Source organism: Charadrius vociferus, unplaced genomic scaffold (genome assembly GCF_000708025.1).
Source record: "Charadrius vociferus isolate BGI_N301 unplaced genomic scaffold, ASM70802v2 scaffold21, whole genome shotgun sequence".
NCBI classification, from domain to species: Eukaryota; Metazoa; Chordata; class Aves; order Charadriiformes; family Charadriidae; genus Charadrius; species Charadrius vociferus.
Window position 1 is genome coordinate 204,109 of NW_009646850.1, and position 10,272 is coordinate 214,380.

The following is a 10,272-nucleotide window of genomic DNA, read 5'->3' on the forward strand; positions in this document are numbered from 1 at the left end:
TACTCTTACAATTCACTGTAATCTTGAAAAAAAAGCCTGTGTCAATGTTAAACAAAACGAAGAAAACATAATGAGTTCTTCAGTGTGTGTTTTAGAGAAGATTCATAATCATTCACGTGAATGTTATCATTCATTCACATTTCATGTGAAATCCAAGTGAAAGAGATATTTACTTTTATTCAACTGAACTGCGATTTGTGAAAGGTCATTAAGAAAGGGCAGATACGTATGTCAACAACAAATCCCTAGTTTCTTCAGGCCTACCAAACAGGAGAGGGGAAAATTCCCTCCTCTTCAATAGTGTTCCTTTCTGGAAACTAAGAACAAGCAATAATGCCAGGCAAAACAAAACAACAACAACAACCTAAATTGGAAAACAGTTCAAAAAAGTCTTTTCACCACAGACTTTGTTACTGTTGAATTGTCTGGGTGACTTTAAGCAAATATGACTGTTTTGACATTAGAGACAATTTCCACCTAATACGAGGCCAAGTAATCAGAGACACATCAGTTCTCAGCATCTCATCTGTATAGATATCTCCTCTGCAACTTCTTGATTTTTACCAGTTATTTCTGGTAACTGCTAAACCTAACACCGTCTGTTCTGTACTGTTTTGCACACCCGTTACATGCGCTTACCACTTTCTGTTAACATTGATTTCATTTGATGTAAGAGCAGTAGCAAATACTTTTCTTTTGCAGAATAAACATTTTCTGTTCTCCCCACCTTCTCTTGAATGAAATAAATTCAGGTTACAAAATTATTGCCCCAGATCACACATCTGTCAGCAATTTAAAACTGCAATTCTAGCCTAGGAATTTATAAGACAAGTGCAAACCCCAATGATGAAATCCATCCAAACAACTTTTCCATTATTACTTTCCAATTTTTTTTTTAGAATACTGTAGAATGAACTGTACAAGAACCACTGGAGATGCCTACATTCAAGCACAGACAATCTGAAAAAGTATTTTAAAGAAAAATATCATTCAGTTTAGCTTTTTTGTTTCAGAGGCTAGACTGGGAGATCAACCCACGAATCAGTAGGTCAGCTGCAGCAACGTGCAGCTTTAGAAACATGTTTAACAACCGAAATTGAAGTGGTAAGTCTGTCTGACACAATTTCAGATAAGGTAGTTCTCAAGAAGCACTATTCGTAAGCAATCAATACTGACTATGCAGATGCCAGAGGGTATTTAGCGTCATTCATTGCAAAAGATTATTGGGATGATAAAAAAAAATAAAAATCTTCACGCTAAGTAACCCAATGAGCAACATTTCACACCTTCGTTTCAGGTTACCAGTCATAATACAAACTAATATATTTTTGACCTATGCCATCTAGGTTTTCAAAGTTCAGTTCAGCGTAAGGGGTAGTTATTTCTCAAAGAGGAACAGAACATCAGAAACTATAGAGTGGAAGTAAACATCAAAACTGCTTACCATCATATTTAGCAATGTTATCATCCGTGTCTTCTTTCTTGGTTTTAGACAACACCCACCTAAAACCAGAAGTGTACTAGTCATTTAACTATCTGTGCAAAGCTGTATTATTTAACAAGCAGAGGAAAAACAGCTTTTGCTTCTAGGCTGTGAACCTGTGATAATGATTTTGACGGTAATGGAACTTTGTGTAGTTCAAAGAACATGAAATAAAAATAGGTTAGTCTAATATAGCATTTCAAAATACTCCCTAAAGAATGCAAACGAAAATACAATTTAACCCTAAAGTAATTCAAATATTCTGAATAAACTTCAGTTTTATATACAACCTGAGTTTGGCAGAATGTTAGAATATTACATAAGCACATAATGTCAAAGATACATGGAAAATGGTAAGGTTCAAGTGTAAAACCTTCAATATGATAAAGAAAGGAAAAAATCACCCAAAGAAACCTTAACACTGTCTGACAGCAACAGTACACACGGATAGCAGAAGACAAAGGGAAGAGGTACAAGTGTCCAAATGACAAATGCAATCACGCACCGAACAGATTCCAAGTGTATTGCATGTAGGGGATCCCAACAGGGCTAACAAGCTCCTGATCTCCTTGATACTATGAACAAGGCAAACTCAGCTTATCAAATTGAGGTTACCAAAAAGATATGCATGTACCCTACTCACAAAGTGTTCATTCGAAGGAGAAAAAGAAAAAAAAAAAAAGGAGGACAAAAAGGGCAGTCCACCCTCATCTAGTCGTACAGTGGTTCTATCCTGAGCCATGCACAGGAATATCTTAAGCCAACAGCATCACTGAACTCTTCATTGTATCAACTACAATACTACATTCTCATGATGAATTCTGTAAAGAACTATTTTCATTCATTCTGAACGATCCTCTGCACGGAGTATTTCAGGGATGAATACCTTATCTTTTCTGCTTGAACTTCAGCCAGATTTGTTCACTGTTAACAGAGATGCTGGAAAAGCTTCACAGTACAAATGGCAAACTAGATCCTTCGTTTACCAGGAGAAAGACCAATGAAGAAATAACCATCTCTACAGGTCACACACAAGATTTCCAAGGTCCATTCTCAAAAAAGCAACTCTATTCTGGTGATTTACCTAGTCAATTTCAATTTTTCTAGTACTCCTTCCTCCACTTTTAGGGAAGAAAGGCAACATGCTGCTTACTGTCTCACACATCTTAGTTCCACATTTGTTATTCATATGTAAATTATGTACAGCTAGATCAAAAAGATGCCAAGCATCGTAGCTAAAACTTTGAATATTAGATTTAGTAGGAAGACAAACTAATCTTTGACCAGATCTCACAAAGCTAGAAATTGGGATGAATGATATCGTTCAAGCATCCCAGTGAAGTTTTTGCATTTGTTAATCAAGGTTTTCAGTTTGTGTTTTGCATTTTTTTGCTTTTTATTTTTAAACAACCATTATCACCTCTTCTATTTAATCATTTTTCCTGTCGTCATTGGTACTGCTTTTGTATTGCACTTCTTAACATTTAGAAGTGACATATCATTAAGACAAGCGATACACTCAAGAGGGGAGCTTGTTAATTTATTTTCCTTCTACATTTGCTCTAAATATGTAACCAAAATAAGAAAACATGAAAGAACACAATGTGAGTAAGGACAGACTAACGTTCAGTGGCCTGAAGTTCCCTGTAACTCTACAGAAGAGAACAGTTCAGAAACAATTGGAAAAAGGGAGTAAGATTCAATCTTACAAAAGTTACTGTTGCCTGCTACCACGTTATTTTGTTTACAGTTTAAATTGTGCATCCTCAACAGACATACACGCCTTATGACGGTATAACCGCACTCCTACAATAGTTGGATCTCAGTCCTGTCACAGGAAGTAAAAAAAATAGGCAGCTTTAAATTCTACCATAACGAATGCATCATATTACATCTCCTTTCACCTCTCTGTCTGGCTTTTCACTGGAGAGTTACGTTTTGTTCCATCAATTTTAGTAACATATGAAAATACCTTTTTTCATAATTCTTCACAAATCAAGAAATAGCTCTTTTGTTCAACAGCATCAAAATGTACAGGAAAAAAATATACCAATAACAAGACCTGACTTGTCATTAAAAACCAAACTTACCTTCATATTTTAAAAGCTTTTCTCATAGCAAGAAAGTACCCTGGCAACTCACCACACCAGCTCTTACTAGAGATACCTGCTGCACTCACAGATTCTACCTGGATGCACGCTTACTTACCTCGAGCCAGGGACAGTATGCTAACCTGGCTTGATTCAAAAAAGAAAAGTCAGTGATCATACAGACCACATTTACATGATACTCATTTGTTTTCCTTGGTATTCTACATCCTTTATATCTGAGCCAGAAAGAAGAATGAAAACCAAGTTGTTTTCCAACTAAAAGTAGTAAGTCTATTCCAGAAATAGTGAGTAATATATTATATTCACTCTTATTGACAGTGCATTGGCGGCAACTGACTATAGCTCACAATACACAGCTTTTCACTGAGCAACACAAGTCACCCAGTAGCAGTAACACTGTACCATGTCATACTGTTGCAAGAAAACTTACAAGATACAGACAAGACAAAAATTTCTGGCTTAAGAATTGCTGAGATAAACCTGAAGATTTTTCTAAAATTTCAATGCAGTAAGGTCAAACTGCCTGGGAACACTTCAGCAGTCTCATAAATATCTAATTCTTATTGAGTGTGGGAAGCAATACGATAAATCAATATAAAAATCTGCTAAAAAAAAAAAAGTCTTCCCCAATAGAGGTTTTCTCTATAATGCTGAAGGCGCTGCCTTCTTACACATACCAAAGTGCACAGGAAGAGGAAGAAAAAGTTTGCTACTGCAGCATAATGGCCATACACTTCACATTGCAGCTAGTTAAACGCAGGTGGCTAAATCTTTAAATTATATTATTTTTCCTAATGTCCATAAACCCAGAGTTTATTAAAAACTTCCTTAAAACACAAAAAATATCAATATACCTGAAGTGTTAACTGCGCAGCTTAACATTATGATGTATTTGGAGCAAGCATTACCAGCCTTCCCAATTCTAACCCCTGTAAAAGTTAATTTTTATAAAGATACTAGCAGAAAAATGAATACAGAATAAGTCCTGCCACGACAAGTTAAACTGCTGAACGTAAAAGTTTATAATTTTAAGGCATAAACTTACCCAGCCAATACTCCATCAAAGGTTTCTGTAAAATACACTTCCCCAGTTGGCTTTGGAGTCTGGTACACAACCTAGAAGACATGTACAGATACACGTTCTAACATAAATTACAATTTTTCATTTGAAATACACTATCATACCTCCAAGATGTAGTCCATCCAGACAGACCACCAGATTTTGTTCATTAGAAACATTTAGCAGCATAAACCAGCTTTCCCCACTCCCTCATGCCCATCATTTCTACAGTCTGGGCGCATCCCTCTAACAGTGAGCAATTTCACATCTGTGAATTTTAAAAACTGCTTCCCGTGTTCAAAGTTCAGAACTAAAGTACTGTTACACATCCTACGTGAAACAAAAACCCAGGAAATTTGCTGAACTTGCACCAATTCTCTGCTTCCTCCCTACTTCTTTCTATACATGTTTTCCATTCTTCTGCGTTCCTGTCTACTTGGCACATCACAGTTGGGCTACACAGTAAGAAGAAAAAGTTAAAAAAACAATTTATGAGTATTGCCCACCTCTATTATGAAGTACAGCATAAAAAAATGCAGAATGATTTTCTGGGAATAAAGACAGCCTCAAAAGGCAGCTGAGACTGATGAAATCAAAAAACCGCTCTAAAGTCAAAATCTCAGTAAGACCAAGATGTTTTCTGCTTTATTCTCTAGAAAAGGCACGTTAGGACTTACAGCAAAAGATTTTGTATGTAGATTAAAGCACAGAATAGCAAAACTTCCTTCATGACTATCCACTAGGGCAGGAGACCCGATTTTACACTTTGGCATAGTAGAATCATTCATCAAAGCTCATCCTACATGTCACCGAGCAACCGAAAAACTCACTGGTGGGTTTGACACCCACTCAGCTGTCAACTGTGTTTTAACTTCCTTTTTTAAACGCATTTGTCCACCAATTTCTCTACTAGTTATAACTACTAGCTTTAAGTAAAGACTTCTGTAATCTTACCTCTAAGGAAGATTTATCTCTGTCAACATCAGCTTCTTGAGACTGCTTGTCAAAATCTTCCACTTCAACATCTGCATCCAGAGTTTCTTCATTTTCAATTTCTGCAGTCACCGAGTTAATTATCAGGACACCCAAGCACAGCCAGTCCCACTGGAAGTGCATCCTGGTTATGTGAAGAACTGAAAGTTTTAAATATTGTTGCAAGAATATTACCAATACTATTTCAATTTTACTCCACACTTTATATATAAGAGAAGAAACACATTAAAATAATAAGAAATGAAGATCAAAAAGTATTGTTACTATAGTATTTTAGTGAAGTGCTGTATCTTAATTTGAAAAATTGCTTACTACACAGCCCTGACTCAAACTCTTTCCCCTTCCCGTTGGCCCCGTGGAAGTGCTTGTAACCTGTTCCCTTATCCTGCCAGGTCACAAATCTAGCAAGAGTTTGACTGCGGTATATACACATTTTTTAAGAACTAAATAAGACCACTTTTATTTTTCTCATTCCTTAACAACCTGAACAACACAAACTGAATCAGTCTCTACAGTGTTACAAAAAGTAACATCCCTTTCATTAGGGAAAACAACATTGATAGATTTAGGCCATATTATTATCCACTGCCAGAGCTACTCATTCGTATTTGGCTCTTCTTTCACTGCCTACGTTTAGATGAGTGCAGAGTTTGTATCAACTCCAGCTGTACGTGTCCACAGAAAGTATAAGATTGTTTCAGAAAACATTTTCTGTTTCAAAATTATACAATAAGCACAAAAGTTTAAGCTTAAATGCAAATATCTTTCTAACTTCAGGGAAACTTGAAAATCTTTAATCTCTGTAAGTATACATATTAATAGCAGATAACTACTCGAGCCTCTCAATCTAATTTGCTGCAAAAAAAGAAGAGATTGTTGCCCAGGCATTTTTTGCTTCACACCTGTAACACACACAAATGCAGTTTTATATCAAGAGTATCCAGTGGTTTGGAGCAGCGTGGTATCAAGCACATGCCTATGCCTGTTTCCTCAACTGTATTGCCAAAAATGCTTCTGTCTGAATTTGGTTTTGTCTGAATTTGGAAACAGAAGGAAGACGATTCTAGATACCACTGCACAGGTATTTGTCCATCAGTTCTTATTAATTTGTATCCACAGTAAGTTGAAAGAGAAAGACAGATACTGATGTTTAGTTTGTTATTGTAAGATGTTTTCAAACCTTTTAGCCACTACTAGCATACTAAATATTCTGCTACTGAGGTGCCTTCTGTGCTGAGAAAGCAGTCACCCTCTTAGTTATATCATTGCTCTTCGGGGATTAAATTGTTTACCACTACAACCCTAAATATCCCAGCAATTCAAGATAATACCTTATACTGGAAGTGGAAGTCTCTTTCTCCCTCTCTTTATCAGATTTGCTAAGCAATGAAAACATTAGAATTGCACCAATAATTATTTATCATTGAATTTACAATACCTGCAAGTTTTACCAACCAACACATATAGAGATCAAACAGTATCAGGGTTAAAAAAAAACAAAAACCCACATCCCAGTATGACTATACTACAAATGTCCATAAACAAACCTAATAATTTTTTCCTTACTCCTTTTAAGATCTATTAATTTAATATTGACTGCACCGATTCTATTTAGAGCCAAAACCCAGTAGTAACAAAGAAGGGAAGCGTTTCACACACTAGTACTATGTCAATACCAGGAAATCATCAAGAGGCTCCCTTCTTGGGACAAACACCTATTTTCCACAAAACTACATTAACTCTGTTACCATTTTTTTTTCTCTCCCACAGTCCATGCCATTCTTTGCAGGACTCTTCACCCTGCTGTGTATTTTGCACGAGGATGGCAAGTCTATCATTCCCTCTTTTCTCAGTTATTAACACAGTGATACGTCTGAAAAGTTATCTGCAAGTTTTACTAGGGTTTTTGTCTTTTTTTTACTTTAGTTAAAAACTACAGATATTGTTAATTCTTAGACCTCCTTGGCCAATTCTAGACCTTAGAAGGTCTTGCCCTGAAGATTTAAAGTCATTCAGTTTATCATACTGTCATGGTTTAGGCTGGGCTGGCCACTAAATGAATGACAGATGTTTTCTGTTAACCCTCTCCCCCCCTAAAAGGGGAAGGGAGAGAAGACAAGGCAGAGACTTACGGGTTTAAGAAAAAAAACAACCCCAAACACCTTTAATGAAATAGTAACAATAAAAGAGAATATTATTAAGAAAAAAAGCAGGTGCAACCCCTTTACAATCTTCCACTTCTGACCCTCCAACTTGGCAAAGAACAAAGTTAGCAGGCTGTGGTTGTTATAGCAATAAGAGCCTTTCTGCATATCATTATTAACTATAAACATCAGACATTATCACTGCTAGAAGCAGACATTGTCTGAAAAACGTATCACTGATTTCAGAGAGTACAGTCAGTTAGAAGAGACTTAAATGAAAAGTGAAATTACTGAAAAGGAAATTGGTTTTGTTATACCTCAAACCAGGATACATACGCGAACATTCAATCTTACGGTGTTTGAACATCTTTGTCTGCAGGCTACGACCCTCAGTTTTATCATCCCATGCTCTTAATCAATGTATTAGCACAAACAGTTGAAGAATTTCATATCAATACCTTCTGGGACTCCTTAGCTCTTAGCTAAAGTGGCATATATTAATCAGGTATTAGACTTGCATTTTTTAGCATAAAACTTGCCTACCTTACTTTAGCTAGTTTGTCATGCAGGTGGTCTCCTCCTCTTCTCCTAAAGCAGATGAAGAGATACATCTTTCTTTGTCAACACATTTCAGGTGTGTTTTGTGTATGATCCAAAATGTCTTTCACTTACATAGCTGTAATTTTACTGTATTTTACCTCATCCACTTTTAGTCCATACACAGACTAGCACGGGCATCCAAGAAATCAGACCAGTACTCACCTTTCCACACAGTTCCCTTCTAAAACTCCTGATGCTTTCAACATGTTAAGCTTTTTACCTTCATTCATGCCGAGTCTTGTCGCTACTCCCTGATCCTAGCCTAGGACATTCCTAATTTCATTCAGTCTTCAATTATATCTCTTACTTTTCCCTTCAAGAAGAAAAGACGCACTTTTCTGACCTTTTGACACACTTTTTAAATAATGCCAGAAACACTGAAATACGTTACCATGAACAATTACAGTTATTGCTCAACTGCCAGGCAAAGACTGTTTTAAACAAGACCATTACACCCTTTACTCTTCTGAACCTGCCAGCACTACAGTCTTAGAATGTAAAATAAATCTTTCGACTAAGTCAAAGAGGTTTTGGTCTCAAAATAGAACTTCCCACTACACATTTAATTGTCTTTAAAACGTACTGAGCTTTCCTAATTAACACATGGGGACCTATGAAAAACTTTTCTTATTCTTTCCTCAAGGTGACCCGTAAAATAAGGCCAAAAGGATCCCCACCATTAAGAGCTCCTCAGCAGAACAAAAGAAGTTATCCCAGTCTATGGAACTCACACAAACATTGAGCACATTTAGTAGCAGCCTTGGCCCAAACACCAAAGACCAGTGACTTCCAAACCATCTTTCAGGGAGCTACAGCAAACAGGTAAATCCAAAACCATACACCTTGACAGCAGCTTCAATCAGGAAGGAGATATTGCTATAGTATGACCCATGAGAGAACTGGAGAGACATTCTTCAGTTTAAAAAGCTGTAATCACAGAAATTAATCCAATAATAATTACACCTCCAAAATGGGATTTCCAATCGTTCCTTTTAGGTTGGGCAGCTTATATTCCGCTTTCTCCGGATAAACATATCGACAATTCTGTCAACATATGTAACTTCAGACCTGTAATTTTAAACTGAATTTTTGCATAGCTTGGTCACGCTTTACCATGGGAACACGGGTAACTACAGCACACCTACACATCAGCAGAGACATCTGAGCCAGCAGTGCTATTGTAAAGGATGCTCTTGGGACCAGCAACGGTGCTACAACAGCAGCGTAATATTGCACCTAAAGTAATGAGCCGCTGTTTCCAAGACATATATTAGTATTTAGGAAAGACAACAGGCATAAGCTGAAAGAATATTCTGACTGGATATTAGAATTTTTTTTTTCCCCTCATGAGGGCTGGTACAGCCTGCCTAGGCTCAGTCCTTGGGGCTTTCCAAGCCTGACCAGATAACGCTCCGAGCAGCCTGATCCAGCCTCAGCGCTGATCCCTGAGCAGCAATTTGGAGTAGAGACCTCCCCGGGTCCCTTCTCGCCTGAAAGATGCGAGTTCTACAGGTGGTTGCACAGTGCAAGCACGTCAGCCTTCACTGCACCACGGCCTTTAACTATTCTACACAAGCCATTAAATTAATGGCACTGTTATTCCGTTTGATGCAGAACTAAATGGAGATCAGGATCTTTTAGATCATTACTAACTTCTCCTTGGACTTTAAAGAGGGTCATGCCTTTTTCACGAAACTCTCAGAGTTCCGCGCCCTCAAGCGGAAAGGGAGCAAGAGGCTCCTGCATCCCAGTGCCAACACTGCCAGGGCTTTTCCTGGGGACAAATACCACCGCCACAGGACCGACTCCGGCTGCCCCCACCTCACAACCACCCGTAGCTGTGGGGGCCGCGCTCCTTGGCCGCCCGGCTCCCCTCAGGCG

The 10,272-nt window shown here is 37.6% G+C and overlaps 1 protein-coding gene across 3 annotated transcripts in view; it reads right to left on the reverse strand.

Moving 5' to 3' along the window:
- Positions 1–5,770, reverse strand: part of CLGN (calmegin) — a 26,329-nt gene extending 20,559 nt beyond the window's left edge. For all 3 annotated transcript variants that reach the window (XM_009894165.1, XM_009894164.1, XM_009894166.1), the window contains exons 1-3: positions 5,609–5,770; positions 4,640–4,710; positions 1,445–1,503 (exon numbers count right to left, since the gene is read on the reverse strand). In XM_009894165.1, the coding sequence (XP_009892467.1) occupies positions 1,445–1,503; positions 4,640–4,710; positions 5,609–5,770 (292 nt within the window). The remainder of the gene's footprint in view (positions 1–1,444; positions 1,504–4,639; positions 4,711–5,608) is intronic.
- Between the last annotated feature and the right edge of the window lie 4,502 nt (positions 5,771–10,272).